General features: G+C 48.9%; 1 protein-coding gene across 1 annotated transcript; it reads right to left on the bottom strand.

Annotated features, from left to right (window-relative positions):
• Positions 1-7,040: 7,040 nt before the first annotated feature.
• Positions 7,041-21,841, bottom strand: Wnt5b (Wnt family member 5B). The gene is made up of 5 exons (XM_028753568.1): positions 21,756-21,841; positions 21,179-21,315; positions 19,468-19,715; positions 14,069-14,361; positions 7,041-8,339 (listed from the first exon to the last, which is right to left on the bottom strand). Exons 2-5 carry the CDS (start codon positions 21,295-21,297, stop codon positions 7,881-7,883), a joined length of 1,119 nt encoding a protein of 372 aa, XP_028609401.1. The 5' UTR covers positions 21,298-21,315; positions 21,756-21,841; the 3' UTR covers positions 7,041-7,880.
• Between the last annotated feature and the right edge of the window lie 3,356 nt (positions 21,842-25,197).

Here is a 25,197-nt window from a genome sequence, read left to right as displayed (position 1 = left end):
AGAAGACACAGTCTCACAGCAAACTCTGATCGCCTGGAGTTTTTCTGCCCACGCTTCCAGTGTTCCCCAAGCCTTAGGTGCGGGAGTGTTTTCAGATGTGTCTGTTGGGACTGGGCTCCACAACTCTGTGTTTTGATTGATTGTGGTTTTCTGTGGTGGTCTCCACTTACGGCAAAGAGAAGTTTCCATGATGAGGGATAAGGGCTACCCTTGTCTCTGGGTATAAGGACAAATGTTTATAGATTGTTGTTAGGGAATAAGCTGGTTTAGTAAATTAGTGGTTGTACATTCTCCTGCAGTAACCATGCTATCGCTAGCACTGAGTAGTTAGCTAGGTTCCCAGTACCCTTTTGTTAAGTGAGTCTTTTTTTTTAAAGAATTTTTTTAAAGATTTATTTTATTTATATGAGAACACTGTAGCTGTCCGCTGTCTTTTAGACACAATAGAAGAGGGCATCAGATCCTGTTACAAATGGTTGTTAGCTTCAGCAATAGAAACCTTGCACCTTGGGGGAGGGGGGGCCAGGGTAGCCAAGGGAAACAGCAATAGGCTGTATACTTTGGGAGTCTCTCAGACAGCCCTGACCAACAACTCAAAAGGGGATCATGTCTGGTATAACAGTTTTTGCTAGGTGGTCTTTGGCTTTTGGAGGGAACACTGTCAGCCCAGAAGAGAAAAGCTCGTGAGAACACTATATGTATATTTATACATTGAATTATGTGTATTATAGTTTTTAAAAGATAATTAGTTAATAGAACGATTCCTTATAGGTTTTTCAGATGTTCATATTGTTATTTTACCCAGCTCCCTCCTTCTCTTGTGTTTACCTCCTCCTTCCTTTCCTAAGGAGCCCCCCCTTTTCCAGCCCCCCATCAGGCCACTGTGCTGTGTTTTAAGATGGTGTTGCTATGCAGCCCTGGATGGTCAGACTTGCAACAATCCTACTCTTTAATCTCCCAGTGCTGAGATTACAGGTATACACCACCATCCCTGGTCCTTGGGTTTATTAAGCATATAGTCCAGGTTTCCAGTTTCAGAGTTGTTGATGACAGAAACAGACACCTTGGGAGACTTCCCCAAGAAAGAACATGAAGCCCCATTGACTTTTGCCAGCAGAATATACAGAATGACCGGCTTTGCCCTGTTCAGTCCTGCTGGGAGCTAGAGCTGTGGGTGCCTCGACTTTCAGGTGTATCCAGTTCTCTGTGTGTCGCCTACAATCTGTGGTGCAAGGCTGTACTTTTTCTGGGCTGCGTATTTTTCCACAGCTAGACAAGCCAGATCAGAGATGCAGGCTTTAAGTAATAGACTGTGATGGTCCATTTGCAGTACGAGATGGGCTTAGAGCTTACCGGAGCTACAGAAAAATGGAAAGCAGCAGGCCCCTCTCTTCCCTAGCTGGTTGCTGATACCTGCTTGTCTTAAAACTCTGAGAGTTGGACAATTACAGTTAGTCGGCTACATGACTGAGTCCAAGGTAAAAAACGGGGCAGTCTCAAGCCTCAAGTTATTCATTATTTGAAACAATCTGTCCTAAACTAATGAGGTGGGGAATTTGAAGGAGGTAAGATTTTGCCTATGGGAGAAGGCGGCAGAAATTTCTTGGGGTGCAGGCTCTAAAAACCACTGTCCTGTGTCAAATCAGTACACCAGCCATTTGTCTTTTTTCCATGCTACATTCTTTCTGTGGAACGGCATATTGAAAACTGTTTCAGCCAGGTGTGTGATGGCCTTCCATCCCAGCACTCGAGAGGTAGAGGTGGTGGTTTAAGGCCAGTCTGGTCTACCTAGCAAATCCCAGATCAGCCAAGGGTACATAGAGAGCAATACCATCTACAAATACACAAACCGGCTTCATTTTCACTGGTCTCTTGAATTTGTTATGTTATTTCCAACAGTGCTAAGCTTAGGACTGAGGCTAGCCCACCCGACACAAGTCTCCTTCCTTAAGTGATCCCTGATGTGGGGCTGGCTGAGCACAGTGAGAGTAAACACTGTGCCGAGACTCTTTAGGGATGGGCTAGTTTCATTTTCTCAGGTAGTTGATCTGGTACAGTGTGTTGTTCTCTCTCCCAGATCTAATCATGTGCGTGCAGAATTAGAGATGAACTTTAGATCTCATCTCAGATTTGTGAAACCAGGAGGCAAGAACTAGTCAGGTGCAGAAGAGATTCCAGGAAGCAGCTCTCAGAAGGCCCTTGCTTGAGGCCATGGACACCAGGAGAGAAAGTTCTGGTCCCTTGTTATCTCCTGTGTGTGCCTGCTGTTTGATTTGATTTTACTCATTTTTGGTATTAGGGACAAAACACAGAGCTTTGCATGCTAGATAAATGCTCTACTTCTGAACTACACTCCCACCAACACTTATAAATTTCATTAGTTTATTTATGTATTTAGGGGTTTTTTTTTTTTTTTGAGACAGAATTTCTCTATGTAGTCTTCAATGTCCTGGAACTTGCTGTGTAGACCAGGCTGGCCTTGAACTTACAAATCCACCTGCTTCTGCCTCCAGAGTGCTAGGATCAAAGGTATATACCAACACTGCCCAGCTGAATTTTATTTATTTTTAATTTTTGATTTTTTTTGTTTTTCGAGACAGGGTTTCTCTGTATAGCCCTGGCTGTCCTGGAATTCATCTGTAGACCAGGCTGGCCTTGAACTCAGAAATCTGCCTGTCTCTGCCTCCCAAGTGCTGGGATTAAAGGTGTGTGCTACCACTGCCTGGCTTTATTTTTAATTTGTAAACTTATCTTTTATATGTATGGGTGCTTTGCCTGCATGTATGTCTGTGTACCATGTATGTGTAGTGCCCGAGGAGGCCAGAAGAGGGCACTGGATCCTTTAGGACTACAGTTGTGATTATGAGCCACCATGTTCTGGTGCTGGGAATTGAACCCAGATTCTCTGAAAGAGCATCCCCTGAGCCATCTCTCCAGCACCCACTTACGAGTTTTGAAGACTCACTATTTCTAATGCCTCAAACACGGAAGACTATGGCAAGATAGTTCCCTTCCTGTAAACCTTGGAGAAGTGGTCTCATGAAGCGTGCCCATGGGTCTGGGGACTTCTGGAATGCGTGCTGAAAGAGAGTCACTCACTGAGCATTAGTGAGGACCTCTTGCCCTGGACACTGGTTCCCCTAGATTAGCCTTGCACTGTTCTCGTTCCTTCAGAATATATCTCTGTCTATTAGCCAGTCTTTTTTGGGAGGGGGCAAATTTCTAATGTTCTAAGCCTGTCCAGCAACTCCAGGTGTGGGAGCTCACATCCCCATGACCAGGTTCCCTTACACAAGTGAACTTTCTCCGTCACTCCTCCCTCCCAGAATCACGTTGGCAAGAAGGTCAGATCACAGAACACTGCCAGAGACTCAGTGGAAATCAGGGATTCTGGCTTCAGGTGCCCACAGAAGGAGAGATAGAGGGGGCTATCCATACTGAGGACCATTCTGTGAGGCAAAGTTGTTGCTTAATCCTAGTCTGAGCTTGGCCAGTGAGAAGTGCAGAGGTGGTAACGTTCCACCCCCCTGCACAAGTGCTGAGAACTAGGCGGGAGGTGCAAAGAGCGGTGGACAAAGTGAGCCCTCGCTCCGTGCCAGCTATAACCTGCTTGCTGAAAGAACTGTCAAGTCTTCAAACTATCCAGATGCCTGGAGGAAGTAACTTAGGGACTGGGAACATGACCCAGCATGGCTACGAACTCTCCTGGCACGTGCAGTTCATTGGCAGATGATCCACTGGGATCTTTACTTAGAAACAAAACAACACCATCACCACCACACTGATCAATGAGATGGTTTAACAGGTAGAAGCACTTGCTGACAACCTTAGCAACTATGTAACAAGTTCCAGGCTGTCCAGGGCTACACAGACCCTGTCTGGAAAAAAAAAAAGTTAACTAAACCTCTTTGAGAATTCCACACACATACAAAATGCATTCTTCTGTTTGATGTGTGTTGTTTGAGATAGGCATTGCACTGTGTAGCCCTGGATGCTTTGGAAGTCACTACGTAGACCAGATTGGCCTCAAACTCACAGCAATCTCCCTTCCTCTTCCTCCCGAGGGCTGAGATTACAGGCATGCACAGCCACTACCCAGCTAAAGAGTCTTGTTACTTTCACCTCTCTCCTCTCTTCTTCCTCTCACCCGTCTACCCTCCCTGCCCCCACAACAATCTAGTCTTCACTTTCACACCTTTTGCTTTGTTGTGTGACCCTCTGAGTTTAACGAAAGCCATTCGTTTGACCATAGGTTTGGAACTGTCCATTGGAGACTAAGTTAACTCCCAAGTGGGTACACAACAGAAGATATTGACTCTTCGTCTCTCAGAGTCTATTTGAGGCCAGGAGGCCCCATGAGTCTCTCTTGTATCCATGATTGATTGCTGACCAGACCATTCTTACACAGGCCTGGTGCAGGAGGGGGTGCTGGGAGTTTATGGTTGCCAGGCTGTGCCATGCCCAGATGGCATTTCTCAGCCCTTCTTACTATCTTACATAGCTTACATAGCTTCTTTTCATCCACCTAGTTTTAGAGAGGGAATGCATAAATGTCTTATTTAAGCCCGAGAGGATTCAACTGTCACTTACTCTAAGTACTTGAAACTGCTCAACTTTTGAACAAAGGTATGAGTCACAAAGACCTGATTAGATTTGATGGCACAGCGACACTCAGTGGACAAATGAAGAACTGCATGCTAGTCCCTCATAGTTACTGAAACTATCCCAGCCTTGAGCCATGCCGGAGCAGAGAATGTTCCAAGGGTCCATGTTCTCTGTTACCTAATTAGGCCCACTCTAACATTCTTACTGAGTTCAATCATAAGCTGAAAAGAACATCCTGCACTCTATAAGTGAGCAGAGTTATTTCCTACTTCACAGTCACGTAATCCCTGCTCACAGCCTAGGAGAGGAAGCTTGAACGTCTTGTACTCCTTAAAGGACCAAAGGACAGGGGATGTAGTTAGCTTAGTAGTTTAGTTTAGACTAGCCTGTATGAGACCCTAGGTTAGATTCCAGCACCAGAGGGGAAAAATGGACAAAAGAAAGCTAGCTAAGCTAAATATGATGCCACACACCTATAATAAGGCAGGGTGGTGGCAAGTTCAAAACCAGCCTGAGCTACAGGAAATCCTATCTCAAAATAACAGGGGGCAGAGGCAATTAGCCAGAGGGTGTGAGCTAGTTTCCACATGCTCCATGTGGCTTTTCAGTAGTGATTTATAGAAAAATCTTAATCTCTATCCATCCCAAGTATTTCTTTTCTGCAGACTCTGACTTTGATAAAATAGGAAAAAAGTAAGAACTATTATAGTTTGGATACAGAATGTCATCTGTTTGAATGTCATTGGATACAGGCTCATTTGTCTGAACACTCACTTGGTCCCCAGCTGCTGGTGGTATTTAGGGACATTGCAGAAACTCTGGAAGTTTGGGCCTTGCTGGAAGGTTTAGCTCTCCGTGGGGTGGGTCTTAGGATTTATAATTTAGCCAGCTCCAGTGCTCTCTGCTTCCTGGTCCATAGAGATGTGAGCAAGCAACCTTAACTTCAGCTGCCACAGACTCAACCTGTTCCAAACCATGAACCATAAATAAATAAATACATAAATATCCCCCCTGAAGCTGGACACAACAGGAAAAGAATTCACACACTGCCAAATGAAAACTGTCTTTAAATCATTCAGGTTAATTAATGGTCTTTCGGAGTTCACAGGAAAATTAATACATGCGTATGGTCTTCCCACCCTCAAATTTCTATCTGATTTTATTTAAGACAGGATCTGTAGCCCAGGCTGGCCTCACTTGATCTCCTGTTCCAGATACCATGGTCCACTACCGCAGGCATCAATCCAGAGAAAGCTACAGAGAGCATCCTCCTGTATGTGCTCACCGAGGGCCAGCATACACATCTACATTAAGCTGAGAGGCTACTGGGACTGTAGGTAGCTGGGGGTGTGGCTCAACAGTAGAGATCTTGCCTGGGTTCCAAGCCCAGAATTAGAAAAAGGACCAGTGAGATAGCTAAGCAGGTAAAGAAAGGTACTTGCTGCTAGGCCTGGTGACCACAGCTCCATGCCAGTATACATGGTAGAAGGAGGGAGTTGATTCTCACAAGCGATGCTTTGACCTCCACTCATGCACCTTGGCGCTTCTCCACACACACATATACCTATCTGTGGGAAGGGGCTTGCCTAGCATCCAGTGTGATGGCTAAAGAAACTCCATTTACACTAGACACCCATTTTGGTACCCACTAGCTGTCTCTGACTCCAGTCCCTGGAAGATAAGTTCCAAGTACCCCTGACACAGTGACCTCAACCCAAAAAAATGTACAGCTGGGACTACCTATGTGTTATGATATGACAAAATACTTCTTTTGGTCTCTGTAACTTGCTTATGTAGATACCCAAAGATTGTTTTGGGTTGTTTAACTTGGCAGAACAGATCAGTTTTTGCTTGCTTGCTTGTGTAGATATCAAAGGTCTTCTTGTGATTTTCCCCTTTAAAAATCCTTCCCTCAAATGGAGGAGGGGTGGAACTGGTGAAGAGGAGCGGTGGGAGGAGGAACTGGGAGGAGGGGAGGGAGGGGAAACGATGGTTGGAATGGAGGAGGGACTGGGAGGAGGGGAGGGAAGGGAAACAATGGTTGGAATGGAGGAGGGACTGGGAGGAGGGCAGGGAGGGGAAACAATGGTTGGAATGGAGGAGGGACTGGGAGGAGGGGAGGGAGGGGAAACAATGGTTGGAATGGAGGAGGGGAGGGGAGGAGGGGAGGGGAAAACGATGGTTGGAATGTGATATAGGAGAGAATTGGAAATTCTTCCCTCACCTCCTTTCTCATGGCAATTTCATATTTGGCTCACAGACTGTTCATCCTGCTAGCTCAATAAATCTTTAATTGTAATTGGATTGAGTCTATGGTCTTTAATCCAGGGGTCACAAACTCCATAACATCAGGATACCCTGGGTTTCATCCTTAGCACCAAAAATAAAACATCAAATGAGATCATTGTGTGTCCAAATGAGGAGAGGGAGAGAAACCTCAGTAAAAAGATATTTAATGTCAGAGGGCTGCTGTACATGTGGGCAGAGAGGACAGTCACACAGACAGTTGACCTGACCTGCCAGCACACCCTGTCTCAACAGAGTGACAGCAGATTCCTGTCCTGTGCAACAGGCACTTGGTCCCCAGGTGAAACCCAGGTTTGCCCCAGGTCTTCCTGGCTGTCGCAGGTGACGTGACCATCTTTCTCTTGGCACGGGAGCTTGAGGCAGGAGCTGGTGACTTTCTCATCAGAAGGCAGAGCCAGGGTCCAGGGAAGCACATATCTCGTATGGTCACCAGTCAGAGTGACTTGAGAGGACTCCCCAGTCTTGGGGAAGGAGACTTTCCTGCACTGTGTGTTCAGATGAGAAAAGGAGAAAGTACAGACTCCCTTCCTAAAGCTGTCTCCGTTTGGGGAAGACCTGGGCCACCATCAGGGTTATCAGGTCTTTCCACAGGGCACCTGGGTCTCCTGGCCAGGGTCATAGACACTCATCTTCCCCACAGGACTGTAGATCTGAGACAGGTCCACCTCCTTCATCTAATCCCTACCTTTCTCCTGGAGGCTATGGCACACAGACACTCTCAAGCCCGCGTCCCGAGCCCTGGCCAGAAAACAGGGAAAAGCCCGCTTCTCTCCCACTGGCTGTAGATTACCAGCAAAGTCCAGTCCTCACAGAGGGCCAGCATCCCATAAACGCCTCCTCTCCACTTCCTTCTCTTGGTTATTTATCATCCATCCATCCATTTGTACAAATATAAAATATATTTAGATAGATTTATATAATACAGACTTTTGTGAGGCGGAGAGAGCGGGCTGGAGACCCGTGTGCAGTCACTTACAGACATACTGGTCCACAATTTCAGTGCATTTTTTGCATCTGACAAAGCAGCACCAGTGGAACCTGCAGTGGCAGCGCTCCACCTGGACGCTCTTGAAGCGGTCATAGCCGCGTCCACAGCACATGAGCTCGCAGCCATCCATACCCTCTGAGGTCTTGTTGCAGAGGCGACCCTGGGTGCCCAGGGAGCCTGTGCTCTCATTACGCAGGCAGTAGTCAGGGCTGGGGTCCACGTAGACCAGGTCCTCTGGGGTGGGCTGGTTGAAGCGGCTGTTGGCCAGCTCCAGCTTGCCCTGGCGGGTGATGCGCATGGCTGCAGCGCTGTCGTACTTTTCCTTCAAGCGGTCCCCCACCTTGCGGAACTCGCCCAGCTGGAGCCAGCAGGTCTTGAGGCTGCAGGACCCAGAGACTCCGTGACATTTGCAGGCGACATCAGCCATCTTATACACCGCCTGAGGGAGGAGAAAGATGAGAATAAGGAGAAACCTTCCTAGATTAAGGAGAAGCCTTCAAGCAAGTGGAGAGGTGGGCCAGTGAACTCAGCAGGAAAAGGGGCTTGCTGCCAGGCTTGACAACCTGGGTTCAAGTCCCGGAGCTTACATGATAGGAGAGAACCAACTCCTACAATACTCCCAAATATCATCTTCAAAAGTTGTTTTTAGAGTTGGGCATGGGGGCTCACACTTTTGATCTCAGACTTGGAAGGCAGAGACAGGTAGATTTCTGTGAGTTCAAAGCCAGCCTGGTCTACAGATTGAGTTCCCAGATCAGTCAGGGATACACACAGACACCCTGTCTTAGGAAAAAAAAAAATCAAACAAAACACAACAACAACAAAGTTGCTCAATTTATGTGCGTGTGTGTGTGTGTGTGAGAGAGAGAGAGACAGAGACAGAGACAGAGACAGAGACAGAGACAGTGGGTGCGCATGTGCCATGGCGCTTACACAGATATCAGAGGACTTTTGGGGAGTTGGTTTTTCGATCTTGATGTGAGGCAGGCTCCCTCTCGTCTCACTCTCTCACTGAGTGGCTGCTGTGCACGTGGAGGTCAGAGAGCGGCAGCTCCACCTTTATGAGGGTCCCAGCGATCAAACTCAGGTTTGCTCGTCGAGTGCCTTTACCTCCTGAGCCATCCTGCTGGCCACTCTCATTTCCGCAGCTTTACCTCACGCTCTAAGCTGGCTGGCCTACGAGCTACCAAGTAATTCTCCAGTCTCTTCCTCCCGCCTTGCAGTACGAGTTACAGATACATAGCACTGCGTGGAGCCTCTGCATAGGTGCTGGAGACCTAATGGGTTTATTGGACTGGGGTAGCAATTGCGTCTACCCATTGACCCATCTCCTCAGACCCTTACAATTTTGTAAAATAATTTATTGTCATCCAGACAGAATCTCATCTAACCCAGGCTGGCCTCAAACTTGCTCTAGGTCAACGATGACCTTGAACTTCTGATCCTTCTGCTTCTAACTCCTGAGTGTTGGAACTGTGGGCATGTGTCATCCTTAACCGGTTTATATAGCTCTGGGGATCATCCCCAGGGCCTTGTGCCCTGTAGGCAATCCCTCTATCAAGTGAGCTACACCTCACCCACCTCTCCCCACCTCCCACCCCACCCCTCATCCTCTTTAAATGGAGTCTATCTATTATGCTGTTCAGGCTGTTGAAACTTTTGGGCTCAAGTGATCTTGCCACAGCCTCCAGAGCAGCTGGCGGATGTGAGCTGCTGCTCCTGGCTCAGATTGTCTACGGTGATCAAATCTCCAAACAGATAAAACCCAACAAAAACGTGTCTAGCTTCTCTGCACAGTATGGAGCACAAGTCAGAAAAGAAAAGAGTTCAGTTGTTTCCCACTCTGCCATGGCCTGGGTTAGCTGAAGGGCCTCCCAGATCCTATTCAACTCCTCCCAAGCTGAGCAGTTCCTGTTCTAGGGTTGACATTTGGTTATCAGGAGGTTCCTGAGGGCCCTCACATCAGTAAACAGGATCACTCTCGACCCTCACACCCAGCTGGGAGAGCCTGGGCGCCTGGGGTGAGACCTATGCCGTGGGAAGCAGGACAGTGAGCCTACCAGCGTGAGCATCTGAGCCAGAACAAACTGACGTTGGCAGTCGCTGAGTCCCAACACTGTGGAGTGGACTTGAATGTAGGCTGCTCCCAAATCAAACTTAGAAAGCAGAGTAGAGAAGAAAGCTTGTATCTAAGAACTTCTCAGCGAGAGCGCACTGATGCATCAGCCTGGACCACGGCACAGACCGTGAGATAAAAATGGATCTCTGTCTCACAATGTTCTCCTGGGCCACAGCTCTTGTCCCCAACAGAGTCGGGGCTCATTTCTCCAGGGTTCCCCCTTAGATTTCTTTTCAAGAGTCCTCAGACTGTGTTTTTGTTCGGCACTAAGGAGAGACCACCCCAGGTGCCAGAAATAGCCACCCCCAGCTCTTGGACTGGTTAAAAGTTGTTTTCTTAATAGGGATGCATTTCCATGACTTTACAGTGGAGAAACTGAATCTCTAGAGAGCCTTAGGAACCAGTTAGGCCCATCCAGGAGTGAGCCCGCAGGGTACACACTTCTGTACTTCAACCTTGTAGCCTAAGCTTAGCACAAAGAAAGGAGGGGAGGCCTTCCCCCAAGGTTAAAGGCACCAGCACTGGCCCTGATAGCTACCGAGGACATCCTAGCAGGAGCTTCACAGATAGGCCCTGCGATTACTTTCTGTCCCAAACTGCAGGCCTGAGTTCTAGCCTGCCTCTCTCTAGAAATGGCCCGTGGCTTACGAAGGGAGCAACACGTGGCGCTGTAGAAAGCAGTAAGGCTCTGTGACTGTGTACTGTGTTGAGGTGCTGGCTCACATCCGCCAGCTGCTCTGGAGGCTGTGGCGAGATCACTTGAGCCCCAAAGTTTGAACATTCTGAGCAGCGTAACAAGACGCCACTTAAAGAGGATGAGGGGTGGGGTGGGAGGTGGAAGGAGTGGGTGGGGTAGTTCACTTGGTAGAGGGATGACACAAGGCCCTGGGGATGTTCCCTAGAGCTATATAAACCGGTTAAGGATGACACATGCCCACAGTCTCAACACTCAGGAGTTAGAAGCAAAAGGGAGGAATGAGCAGCAGGGGACAGAGGAGGGAGGAGCCACCTCACAGAAAGGGACAGGAGCCACACAAGCCTGAGGAAGAACCCGTCTCCTTCACTAGTAAGAAATCCACCTGTCCTCACCCTTGGTGAAGACGCTGCAGACACTGTAAGATTGATTCTTTTTCTCCCATATGTTATTACTGATCCTTCAGTGGATAAGGAGAAGGTAATGAAAATGTGGAGCCTTCCTACTTACTGAACACACTACTCAGTCTGGGGCTGAGGGTAGCTCAGGGTAGAACATCTGCCTAGCCTGTGTCAGAGCCTTGATTTGGTCCTCAGAGCCACCAAACAAAAGATGACAAAATGCTTCTTAAAACATGCCTCCATCCCAGTGAGCAGCGTGTGTGGTAGTCACACCTGTAATTCCAACATCCTAGGAGGCTAAGTGAGGATGGCTGGCGCGAATTTAAGGGTAGCCTGGTCTACATAGAGAGACTCTGGGTCTTTTGTTCTGTTTTTTGGGTTTTTAAATTTGTTTTGTTTTGTTTTGTTTTGTTTTGAGACAGGGTTTCTCTGTGTAGCCCTGGCTGTCCTGGAACTCACTTTGTAGACCAGGCTGGCCTCGAACTCAATAATCATCCTGCCTCTAAGTGAGCCACCACTACTGGGATCCTGAGTCGTTCTTAACACTCTCTTTAGAGAGAGAGAGAGAAGGAGGGAGGGGAGAAGGGAGGGAGGGAGGGAGGGAGGGAGGGAGGGAGAGAGAGAGAGAGAAAGAGAGAGAGAGAGAGAGAAGGAGGGAGGGAGGGAAGAAGGGAGAGAGGGAGAGAGAGAGAGCGCGCACTAGGTTTGGTGGCTAATTCCTGCAATTCTAGCACTCAAAAGGCAGAGGCAGAAAGACTGCTGTGGGTTTGAGGCCACCCTGGGCTACGTAGCCAGTTCCAGGCTTGCTAGGGGTGCATGGTGAGACCCTGTCTCAGATAAGCATTGGTTTTGCTTTTTGTTTGTTGTCTCCTGCCCTGCAATACTAAGGTCCCAGGCCATATCTATCTCCTAGTTCCGTACTTGGTACATGACAAGTACTGGACGCAGGCGTCCACCCTCTCCCAGGACCTTGGTATCTGCACAGACATCTTCGAGTGGTCAAGCAGTGCCAGCGTGCTGGCCTTGCTTCCATGTCCAGAGGAAGCTGCCAGAGTAAGGGGCTTCTGCCAAAGCACACGGGACCTCTGTGGTGGGCAAGATGGCAGACGGCAGGTAATCTGCTGCTGTTCTCGCTTATTCTGCTCTTCAAATGCGAGTCTGGGCTCTTTTCAACCCTGCCACAGTGCTGTCCTCCTGCAGAAGTTCCTGTGCATGTGAGGAGGTGGGAGTGAGACATACCGATGCCCCAGGTGACTGATGCTTAGGGTTTCTTAGACAGTGACAAATAATAATAATAATAAGAAGAAGAATAGAGGGACAAGCATTTCCATCCTGGAGTAGCCTGTGGAAGAGGGAGAGGTGTGCAGTCTGGGGGATGGAGCTAAAGCCTGGGAACCAGACAGAGGAAGGCAGGAAAGAGATCATCAAGGAGCCAGCCAGACAGAGAAGGGGCCAGCACAAACAAATGATTAGGGACAACAAAAGGAAAAGCCAGCGAAAGCAGGGTCAGACTGTGGAGGGAAGGAAGCCGGTGTCTCCCTTGGACCTCCAGCACAGATCAGCATGCTGCCTAGTGCCTGATGTTGTTACAGTCTCAGAAGTGAGCTCAAACCAGGACTCACACAGCCCCTCTCCTGCAGTCTGTAAAGCAGACTTCTTACTTAACCATTAGGAGGCAACACAGAAACGTCTCTGGCAATCATGTATACCCGGCCCGCAGAGCACGGTAAGGGGTGTTACAAAGAAACACACAGCTAGCATAGTCCTTCATCAGGGGAAAGCAGGCTGAGAAAGACCTCAGGAAAAGCTGGAAATGCTTCACCCAGGCTCGGGGGCAAGAGGCCTGTAGTGAGTTAGAAGGTTTCTGGTCTGGGTGACCTTTGAGCTCGGATCTATTTTGGTTTTTTTTAGGTGGGCTCTGGCCCAGACTGTTCCTGAACTAGGTTCAGGCAATCCTTATGCCTCAGCCCCCTTTGTACCCGGGATTACAGACGTCCAGTTCTGAAGGAGGACAGAAAGCGGGCATTCAAGAGATAAAGAGACTGGTGATTGGCCACCGTGAGGCAGCTGTTCACAGAGTCACCATTTGAGGATGCCCTAAGCAGTGAAGGAGCACAGGTGCCACTGCGCTGTCCCCAGAGGTAGTGGGGACAATGGGGGGGTGAGGTGGTGTGGACAACCAGGCATGTGCTGTTGAGTCAAGACACCGTGTGTTAGCTTCTACTAAAGCCGAGGCTCACAGGACAGCCACGTCTCCTCGCTCTCCCTTCCACCTCAAGCATCCAGTGCAGCCCGCATCCACCATTTCCCCTGAACGCGCTTTGGGGCTGTAGCTCTGTGTCTGCCCCATAGTCATCCCTTAGCTCTCCTGATGCTGTAACAAACCATAATCCCCAGGCCAGGTTTGATGGCTTAAACATCCAGTCATCACAAGGAAGGTGGGTCACGATGTCCTCTGAAGTGATAAAGTCAGAAAGGTGACGGTCAGGAGCTAGGACAGTAGCAGCTGTCCCAGCCACTGTATAGCACAGCCTGCCTGTAGTCCCGGCTCCTGGGAGGCAGAAGCAGAATGATGTCTCGAGCCCAAGTGTTTGAGGAAACCAGACTGGACAACAAGGAAGACCTTGCCTTAAAAACGAGCACAAGCTGTGTATGTGGAACACACCTTCAACCCCAGCACTCAAGGAGCAAGTGGATCTGAGTTTGAGGCCAGTCTGGTCTACATTGCACATTCCAGGCCAGTCAGTGCTGCAGAGTGAGATTCTGTCCCCAAACAAACAAGCTGCCACCACCAACAATCCAAGACAAAAATACTCCCAACCCCCCCCCCCCAAAAAAAGGAAAGATGACACACTAAAAGTGAAATATACAGAAAGGGGCCATCTGAGTGACAAGGCACGCAGGTCCGCACCCTCAGCTTTCTTGGCGGTGGTCAGGAGGGCAAGATGGCTTACCCGGCGGCCAGCCTCGTTGTTCTGTAAGTTCATGAGGGCTCGGCCCTGCTCCTCCGATCCCTTGACAAAGTTCTTCTCACGCTCTCGGGCATCTACAAACTCCTTGGCAAAGCGGTAGCCGTACTCCACGTTGTCTCCACAGCCACCCCACAGCCAGTCTCGTGGCAGGTCCTTGGGCCTCACAGCACGGCTGCAGCCACAGGTGGACAGCTCACCCTCTCTGCAGGCGCGGCTGATGGCATTCACCACGCCAGCAGCGCTCACCGCATACGTGAAGGCAGTCTCCCGGCTACCTGCGGCAGGGGACAATAGATGGTAAGCCGGTCACTGTCCTCTGTTGACAGCCTTTCCTTCCGTCTGCTTGACCGTGGCTTGCCCTGTGGGAACAGGTGTCCTGGGGAATTCCTGCCCTTCCCACAGCACTAATGTTTAAACTCTTCGCAATAGACTGACCCCAGCCCCTTTTGACTTCTTGGTCTCAGCCCTGCTCTGTGTCGCTCTCCAGGTTTGGCCCACACTCTATCCACTGTACTTTACAGGATGATGCATCCATTCCTGGGAGGGAGCTGTAAGTAGAGGGAGAATGGGCTTCCTGGACACTTGGGACTAACAGAACGAGACTGAAGAAATTATGAGATTAAGAGACCAAGCCTGCACCCAAGTGAGCTTCTTCAGAGATCACTTTTCTCCTGCTCATAAGCTACACATCTGTGTGTCTGTCCTTTTCATGGCTGCCACTGTCTAGTGAGGCCCTGGCAGAGCCTAGGAATAGAAAGTGAACTAGACAACATTGTCCAGAATAGTCCTGTGGTTTCCTGAGCATCAGGAAGCCACACCTGAAGTTCCAGCTACTGATCATTTCTATATGGAGTCCCAACTCTGTTCCTCTTTATTACAACATAAATCTCCTTAAAGCCTCCCATGGTGCACGCTCTACTGTACCGCAGACGGGGATGTTATTGGCTGCAGATGCTCTGGAAATTAACAGAGTTCCCAGATGACCCAGAAATTCCACTCCTAAAAATACACCCAACGGAAACAAAGATATGTGTCTAAATGTTTCCTAGTGGATGCTCATTGCAGCATGACTCATAATAGCCAAAGAGAGAGGGAGAGACAGACAGACAGACAGACAGACAGACAGACACAACTCAATTATCCATCAGGGGACGGCTAAACACAATACACGAAATACTAACAGGAATGAAGTACTAATATATTCCATGACATGGATAAACCTTTAAAAACCTACACTTGAAGTATCAAGTGAAGAGGCCATGTATCATTTGATCCCATTATAGAAATGTCCAGAATGGGAAAAATTCATAGAGACAGATCAGCCCTTCTAGCCTAGGGCTGGAGCCAGGGGTTAGACAGTGACAGTTAAGGGTCAATACAAATGCTCTGAAATTAGTGATTGCAGTTACACATCTACTAAATGCACTGAAGACCACTGAACTGTCCACTTTTAAATGGTGTGCTGTATACACCATGGGTGATTTCCCTTCAAGCTGTTTTAACACATGACACTTGGGTGGGATTGGATACTGAGGAAGCAGCTAATGTTGGCAGGTCACAAATGTCTCCTGGATTTGTTACTGTACCAGGGAGAATCTTCTGTCCTCCTTCTGTGACTCTCCCATGCTTCCACAGTGGGAGGGAGACACCACAGGCTGTCCCAGAGGGTGGACAGACAGAAGCCTGTAATCAAATACAAGGTCTGAAGGCTGAGATGGCTCCACAGTTAAGAGTATTTGCTGCTCTTGCAGAAGGCTAGAGTTTGCTTCCCAGCACCCATGTCAGGTGGCTCACGACCTTCCGTGACTCCAGCTCCAGAGGATCCAATGCCTTCCTCTAGCTTCTGTACATACACACATACATATAGGCACACACACACACACACACACACACACACACACAAGTAAACAATAAATTGAATCTTAAAGGAAAGGTCTGGAGTGATTTCTACTTCTACTTCTTGATTACCTTGGCACCACACAGTGATGTCAGAAATCAGACCACACTGAGCCAATCAGCTTTCATAACTAACAGGAATCGCCTCTGGTCTTTTGTAAATAGGAACAGCCCATGAAACCTATAGCTCGTGGTAAGAGGCTCCACTGTGATCCAGCTGCTACAGTTGACACTTGCCCTGGCGCTGACTGTAACAATGAATATGAGGCTAGTAAGATAGTCCAAGAAGCTCTTTCAAAACAAAGTTATTTTATTTTAAATTGTTTATGTATTCATGTCTTTGTAGGGAACTATGCATGTGAGCGCAGTGCCTCTAGAGGCCAGAAGAGGGCGCTGGACCTCCTGGAGCTGGAGTCATAGGCAGTTAAGAGCAGCCTAATGTAGGAGCTGGGAACTGAACTTGAGTCCTCTGAAAGAGCATTATGTGCTCTTAAGGGAACAGGCTAGGCCCCATTCTAAGCGAGCCATCCCTGAAAAGTCTTCCAGAAATCCTCTCAACCCTCACAACAGGCCACCTGGAACAGGACAGAACCTCAGCACAGGGTCTCTTCCAGTCTCCACAAGAATTAGCTTCTAGTATTCCTCAGAAAAGTGCTGGCCTTTCAGAGCAGTTCATTCATGGTTCTTTTTCTTTCTTTCTTTCCTTTCCTTTTCTTTTCTTTCCTTTTCTTTTCTTTTTTTCCACAATTCTATCACTAGAAAGTTCCTCCTTACATGAAATCAAAATACGCCTCCTTGTAATTTCTGCCTGCTGGAGCAGCCTTGCCTAATCTCCCCTCCCCCTTTCCATTTGACAGCTCTCCAGTGTTTGAAAACAAGAAACATGCCTTTTATGTGTTCCTTTCCCAAGCTGCGTATGTCTGATTTCTTCCACCCTTCTTCAGCAAATATGCTTCTGAGTCCAATCAGCCCTCCCAAATACCCTTTGAAACCATGTGCCCATCTCTAAATATAATACATCAGGTACCACACACTGACCTCTGGTGACTTGGGATCTGAAAGTGTTCTCCAACACACTGGACTAGGTCTGCCTCTGCTGGAGGGGTGTGGCCAGACACTGAGAGTGTGCAGCGCCAACTGCGCAGGGACAGCAAGTGGGTCTTGGGTAAGAGATTCTTGCATAGAAATCTCTTGCAAGGAACAGTTCCCCACTACAGGTGAGAGAAGCAGTGTGTTGGGGTGTGTGTGTGTGTGTGTGTGTGTGTTGGGTGGAGGGTATCTGGACATGAAACAGTCACATAGGAAAGGAAAACCAAACCATCTCAAAGCTACAAGGCCATCGAGCCATAGCCGCGGAGGCTTTGGAAGCTCGGCTGCTCCTCTGAGTTGCTCTGCCGCCCCCTGGTGATGACTTTTGCTGTAGCTAGAAGAAGGGAGCCTTTTTGACACCAGGATCCTAACAGGAGCTACCCCAGGGCATAGTTTCTCAGACATGGAGAGCCTTCAGGGAGGTTACAGAAAAAGGAGAGGGAGTCAGGGCATGGTGACACACGCCTTTAATCCAAACACTAGGGAGGATGAGGTAGGCAGATCTCTGTGAGTTCAAGCCCAGCCTGGTTTACATAGAGAGTTCCAGGACATAAAGGGCTATATAGAGACTCTGTCTTATTAAACAAACAAACAAACAAACAAACACAACAACAACAAAACTAAGAGTGGCAAAAGCCAGACAGACCAAAGTGTTCCGTTGATAACTGAAGAGGGTCAAACAAGACAAGTCTCCTTTGTAAGTAGGCCTGGCCTGCATAAGCCACCTCACTCTGCCATCAGACTCAGCAGTATCTATTCCTGACACCTAACCCCTCCCCCGGCATGCATGTGCAGGTGTGTATAACGTGTGCTGCAGGTGTGTACAACGTGTGCGGGTGCATGTGCATTCCCTCAGTGGAAGTCAGAAGTCCTTGAGAAACGAGGCACTATTCTACTGGGTCTTCTTCCCAAGACAGTAAAAAGAAGGTGCTGGCAATCTCGTCTCTGCATTCTCCCAGGACATCTCACCCTACCTTATTTTCTGAGACAAGGATTGCAGATTTGGCTGGATTGGCTGCCAGCCTGTCTCTGCCTCTTCAACGTTGGGATTACAAGCATGTGTCACCGCTCGAAGTGTCTCTCTCTATGTGAGTGCTGGGGACTGAATTTAGTTCTTCCTGCCTTTTATGTGGGTGCTGGGGATCAAATCAAGTCCTCAAGCTTGTAGGGCAAGCTAGTTTTCAGACAGAGCCATCTTATTAGCCTCTCCATCCAGCATTCATTCCTTGAATGAGGGAAGCAGGTCAAGGAGGATGCCCCGCCCCGCCTGGTCCAGTCTCATGGTCTCACCCAAAACTGCTTACGCAGGACAGGTGCTGTGCCAAGAAGAGGGATGTGTGCAAAGAGGATCCCTGAAGAATCAGTAAGTAAATCCCACCAAAACCCAAGTCAGCTTTCTGGGGAAACTGCCCCTCAGGCCATCCCAGAATACAGACACTTTCCTTCTACATAGCCAGAGTTGATCCCAAAGGCAATGACAGGGTTCAAAGCAGACACCCTTTGTTTTTATTTTTCAATTCTGGGGAAAGATGTGTGTGGGGTCCTAATAGAATACTTCAAAATCTCTACCCACCCCCGACCTCAAACAACCCTTCTGGAATCCTACTTTGGGAAGGCCCTAACTGCAGCCACCTCCAGAATGCAGTGGTAGGGCGCTGTCCAGGGACAATGTGGGAGACGAGACTACCAACACCTTCCTTTTATGGTCCTGGAGATAAGACCCAGTAGAATGGGGCCTGGTTTCTCAATTTCTTGCCAGGGAGGGGAGAATTGCATTTCAAAAGGACCTAAGACAATTAGACTCAAATCACACCTCCATCTGGGCAATAGGACAGCCATGGTCTCACCAGCTGTGGGACAGGGGAGGGGAGGGACACCCCCCCACCCCCCAGCAGTGGTCCTCTTACCTCTCACCTTCCTCCCCCAACACTTGCACTTACATCCCTTATCAAAGGAGAAAGCCTGGCCTGAATCTGGGCCTGGTTAGTGACAGCTACTACCAACTAGCACCAAGCTTTCACCTCTTGCTCAAGGGCTCAAGTGAAAAAGATGTCAAATATACAATTTGGGATATTCTCCCCCTGAGACTCTGTAAAGACCTTTTTTTTTAAAGGCCCCTCTAGCACTGAGAGACAAAGACAGCCATGGCAGGTGGGTCTCTAACCAACTCCCTCTTACTCAGAGGTTCCTTCCTTCCTTCTCAGAGTGAGTCACAGACAGCCCCAGGGTCTGAGGTAGGGAAACAGAGTGATGCAGTTACTGCTATAATACCTCCTGGGGCTCCCTTCTAACAGGATGCCTCCAAACCGAGGAAGAATGTGGTGAGGCCTTCCGTTCATGCTATTGATGAAGACACACCGGTCTTGTGGCCAAGCCATGCTTCAGTGGCCTCTTACCTATCTGCATGACTCTGCCAAAGACAGACACGTTGTCCACGGTGCTGCAGTTCCACCGCCTGTGTCGGAACTGGTGCTGGCACTCCCTGATGCCCGTCTTGGCTCCCTCCCCGATGTAGGACATGTGCTCCTGATACAACTGACACAGCTTTCTCTGGCCTGGGGAAAGCCCAGGAAGTTGGCTGCACACGGGCTGAGCGCCAATGATGAACATCTCAGGTCTCTGCACCGGGTTCAGAGCTAGTGACCTACAACAGCAATCCAGAAAGGGAGAGGGCATAGCTGTGAAGACACCTACTCACGCGCATGTGCTAGGGCACACGCACGCGGGCAGTTCTACCCGTTACTCCACCCCCTCTCTGCAACATTCTCCACAGACAAGGCTCTGGACTAAGGATTTGGAAGGGAACTTGAGCACAGAGGAGGGTGTGGTGGCCTATGCCTTTGATCCCAGCACATGGGATGCAGAGGCAGGTGGATCTCTGTGAGTTTGAGGCCAACCTGACCTACAGAGTGAGTTTCAGGACAGCCAGAGGTCCACAGTGAGACCCTGTCTCGATAAAGCCACAAAACACAACACAACAGAAATCTGAGCTGTCTTAAAGGGTGAGGGTGGGGAGAGGCTGGGCAGGGCTGCCAGAGGGACTCCCCTCAGTAGGGATTACAGAACCCGCTGAAGGAGAAGGGGATAATGAGTGTAGCTAAGAGCAGGGTGCAGGAGGGAAGGTACCCTATTCCTTTAATCCATATCTCCTGGTGCCTCACACTCACATGTGACCACGCACCCTAAATTGTTCTTTCCCTACCTCTCTGTATATCCCAGGTCTCTCTGCCCAGCAGCTCAGGGCTACCCTTGCTCACCATCCGGCACATACAACAAACGAAGAGCTAAGTTAGATGAGGGACTTACAGATGTGCCATCTGAATACAAGCACCAGTCCGGCACAGACTGGGCCATTTCCATGTCTACTCGGCAAACACAGTGGCCTTGAGAACACAAAACAGGGCACGTGGTTCTCTCTACAAAGCCCTCTTTGGCAAACACAGTGGCCTTGAGAACACAAAACAGGGCACGTGGTTCTCTCTACAAAGCCCTCTTTAGCCTTCAGACTGATCGAGAAGGAATTTCACCCCATCTGCTTCTACCAGCAACAAACAAACAAACATACAGAGATAGCAACATCACACACACACACCTCTTTTGTATTTCTGGGTCTCACTGTGTTCTACAGGATGGCCTTGAACTACTGGGCTCAAGTGGTCTGTCTGCCTTAGCCTTAATAACAAGTGCGCGTGTGTGCGTGTGCGCATGCACGTGTGTGTGTTTTGCTAAGCAGAACTTAAGGATCTCACTGGTGCTATCAATATTTTTTGTTGGTTAACTAACAATAAAAGCTATTTGTAACACTTCACAGGGTGGAGGGACCTTCAGGAAGGGGTTTTATACAAGATCTAAGGGTGGAGAAATCACATGAACAAAGCTTATATTGTTCTCATGAAACCCTCGCCTTCAGGAGCTTGAGGGAGAAAATGAATCCTTCCTGGGATGGAATAGGCCCCAAATGTTTCTCAGATAAAGGTGTGATCACTCCCACAAGGCCCTGCTTCAGCGCTTGGTTACCCAAGAAGCCTCATGGTTCAGGCTTGACCTCAGCCCTCTCATTCACCACTAGGAGTTGGGTCTAGGCTAGACCTCAGCCCTCTCACTCACCACCAGGAGTTGGCATCAGTCAGTAGCTGCGCCCAGCTGGAGAGCAGAGCTGCCACGAACAGCAGCAGCAGACTGGGCATGGCTGGCCTCAACCCATCCCAGTGCCCTGGGACCAACATCTTCCAAAGTAGAGCTCCCTGGAGAAAGGGAAGCAAAGGAGAGTCAGCATGCAAATGCCACAGACTTGGGGAGCCCAGGGGAGATGGGGTACAAAGCAGAAAAGCTCAAAGGATGAGCTGTGTGGGTGGGTAGCGAGGTGACAGACACCTGAAAGCAAATTCTGTTCCTCACCCCCCACCCCAAAGAAATTCAGCCCTTTCCAACTTCTTACTGAGTGTCTGTTCATCACAGGACCTTGAGCCCTGTACATCACACTCTCCTACTCAGGACCCAGTTCCTAAGGTAACGGTGAGCGATGAAGTCAGAAAAGCAAAGGAAGACAGACCATCTACAGAAGATTGTGCCGGTGCAGCAATCAAGAAGCATACCTGCCCTTCTAGAGCAGAGCTCAGGAAGATGGAGACAAAAGGACCGTGCCCCCACTTTAAACAAACAAACAAACAAACAAAACACCTACTCCAGTCCAGAGATTTAATTGTCTATCTTCTTCTTTGCAGGGGTCAAGGATTAAACACCTACAGAATTGGATATAACTACCCACAAGCAGGCTACCTCCTTCCTGCTCTAAAGTTCGGAACACAGATCCTTGTTTACTCTTAAGGCAGGGAAAACATCAAGGCCTTTCACTTCCGAGGCCATGCAGGAGTCTCACAGGAGCAGGCTTTGGTGACCAGTCTCCTCCCCCAACACTTTGGCCTTTGAAGGGCCACATGGAATGCTGCATCTGGACACCACCAGCTCTAGGCCACTTCTCTCAAATCTTCCCGGAGGTCCAGCCGCTTCCCTTGTCCCATGCACTGGTGTTCCGACCTTTGCCTTGGGTGTTGAAATACACCCAGCCGGGGAAACCTTGTACATTTGGAAAATACAGCTTTGGTATCCTTGAGCAACCAACCAAATGCCCGCCTATTCCTAGGTTCTCCTCATTTCCAACACGCAGAGGCGCGCGCGCGCGCGCGCACGCGCACGCGCACGCGCACACGCACACACACAGAGCACAAGCTCCAGGCAGTCCCACGCTGGCTCACCACGCTGATCCTGAGCGTCTGGGTCTCTAGACTGTCCGGGAGGGGGCGGCAGATGCTTTTTAGACCGTCGGTGTAGCAAATTTGTTTGACCTGGGGCCACTAAGAGAGGAAGGTAGTCGGAGCGGGATTCAGAGTTGGGACAGGCCTGTTCCCCACTCCTTTTGGTTTTCCTGCTTGAGGTCTGAGTTGGGGCGGGGGTACCAACAGGCAGGTGTGTGGAGCCGACAAGGAGCAGATCAAAGAGAGATTTGCTCATTTGCTTTTGTCATGTAGAACCAGCTCGGAAATGACCCGGCCGCTAGCCCGGGCCACTAACAATTCCAACTTTCCTAATTGACTTCACTGCCTCATCTGAGGGATGTCCCTCCCCTTCCCCCCCAACCCCCCATAAATCCTCCACCACCCAAGGACCGGAGGTCTGTGAACTCAGAACTTAGAGAGATGAGGCAGAGATAGGGCTGGCTCCAGAAGCTAATGGCTTTATGGAGGGGGAGGGTTCAGGTCTGGGATACAGAGGATACACAAGAGAAAAACTTCAAAGGGGCTCCTTATCCAAACATCCCCAGCTTCTCCTCCCAGTCCTTCTTGGGGACCATTCCACCTTCTCCTCTGGGTGCCCTAGCCAAACCACCACAGACTGGCAAACTCCCTACTCCTCCCCCAGCACCCTGCCCCACGGAGCAGTACACAATCCCAGGACCGAGTAGCCCAGGTTTCTCCCAATGGGTGGTACTTAATCTCCATGAGCCCCCTCATACCAGGTTCCCCACACCTTCTAACAAGTTCCTAGCAAATCTTTGTGCAGGTCCTACGTCTAACCAAGGCTAAACTGGATAACAGAGAGGGCATCATTTCAGTGACCCGGCAGCTAGTGCTTGCTAACATCGCTGTGTTTGACTGCCCAGGCCAGAGGCTGTCTAGGTCCAGACCTCACAGAGGCTGCAAATTCCACACCTAACTGTCTCAGAAACATAAAGGGAAAATGCACCCGGCCCCATCAGCTCTCCAACACCCTGTGCACCACCAAGTTCCCAGCCTATACAACTGAACTTTTAAAAGATTACCCCAAACCCAACCAACCAACCAAAGACCCAAACAAAAGAAAAAGCCTCTAGTATGTATGTTGTTCCCACTGTCTGTTGAACGTGTGGTGCATGAAACAAGGCACACACCAGTATCCTCGGGAGCTCTGTCTTCAACAGCAGTAGTCCAAGAACTGATGCTGGGCAGTTATCTTCACTTCTGACATGCCTGCAGGGTATGTGGATGGACAGTGTGGAACTAACCCAGACGTTTTAGTCCCACTGCATAAAATAACTCACATCCACCCTAAGAGACAGGACACAGATGTGACCAGAGTCCAGTTTGTATTTTAATAACAAATTTCTACTAGCTGATGCCTTAGGCCAATCACCCTAGGGTGTTCCACGCCTCTCAGGGCAGCATAAGCAAACCAAACCACAGCTCTAGCACAGAAACTTCCTCTGGCTCTTACTCTGATAGTCACGTGTGTGGATCACTCAAAAAAACATTGTAACAATTCACGTTGAAGCATTGTTGATGACTGAGCCTACACAGGTCTGTAACTGCACTAAATACCACCAGGCTGTACACTTTAGATGAATGGACTACACAGGACAAGGGTTATATGGAAACCAAGCTGTGCTCACGGGGATGAAGCTGTCCCCTCCCCTGTAGCTACTGGTGCACTAGGAACTATGTCAATAGTAGCTGTAGAGCCACTTCTGGTAGAGTCTGCGTTTGATCTCCAAGACTTACCATGCCCCAGTCCATGAGTTCCACTCTCAGCCAAATATAAATAAATATAAATAAATATGTAAATAGGTTAGCAGCCCTGTGTCACCCTCCTGTCACCAACAGGAGATAGATGGGCCAGCTGTGATCTGCAGTTGCAATGAAGTATTGTGTAGGAGTAGATATGAACAAGCGACAGCTGCATGCGACTATGCTCAAATCTTACCAACAGAACGTAGACAAGCAAGTCACAGTGTAAGCCATACAGAAAAACAAACTGATTATCGCCGATACCATGTGGGGGGTCCCCTCCAGGATGGGACAGGGGCCCAACGATGAGGAAGAGACATGGAGTTTCTGGGTACCACGATGGATAGTCACTTCACTTATGCCATATATTTGGCTGTGCATATATTATGTCCACGTGGTGGCTCTCTGCCATTTCCCATGTTTCTGTGTTGTCGAGTTGTACATTACACAACAAAAATGTTCAAAAAAAGAGAGAAGATCCCATCAGCGTGCCTGGGTAGCTCTGTGGATTTCCTCAGTCTGCTAGGGCACACAAACACCCTTTTCCCTCTGCCTTTTCTCCTTACAAAAGAATATTCAAGCTCAAAAAGGAAATAATTAACAAACGTTTATTAATTTACAGACCGCCCTGTGGCAAAACTATCAGAGGGTGGGGCAGGCATGGAGCAAGTCGGCGCGCAGCCCCCAGCATCCTCTCCATGAACCAGCCGTTTCCACACCAGAAGTCAACGCAGCATGGCTTCCTCGTGCCTTGGGGAAACCAGGCTTTGGACACGCTACTTTCTGTGTCTATTTTATTTTATTTTATTTTATTTTATTTTATTTTATTTTATTTTATTTTATTTTATTTTATTTTGTCAGTGGTCACTATTTAGCTCATACATACCTTCTTTAAAAGGTTTTTTTTTTTTAAAATATACCGAGCGAAGATTAATGCAATAACATAGGAAGACTTTATCAGAAAACCCCAGTCTCTTGAAGGAATCCCCGGATGCTCATCTTCTGTTCAGCTCAATTAACACAGGCTTTCTCTGCCAGCCTTAATTATTTCTCCCAAGGGTCTCTGCTTCTACCCTGCCCCCCATC

Source organism: Grammomys surdaster, unplaced genomic scaffold (genome assembly GCF_004785775.1).
Source record: "Grammomys surdaster isolate TR1022 unplaced genomic scaffold, NIH_TR_1.0 125950, whole genome shotgun sequence".
Classification (NCBI taxonomy): domain Eukaryota; kingdom Metazoa; phylum Chordata; class Mammalia; order Rodentia; family Muridae; genus Grammomys; species Grammomys surdaster.
This window is presented reverse-complemented; position numbering and strand designations above follow the sequence as displayed.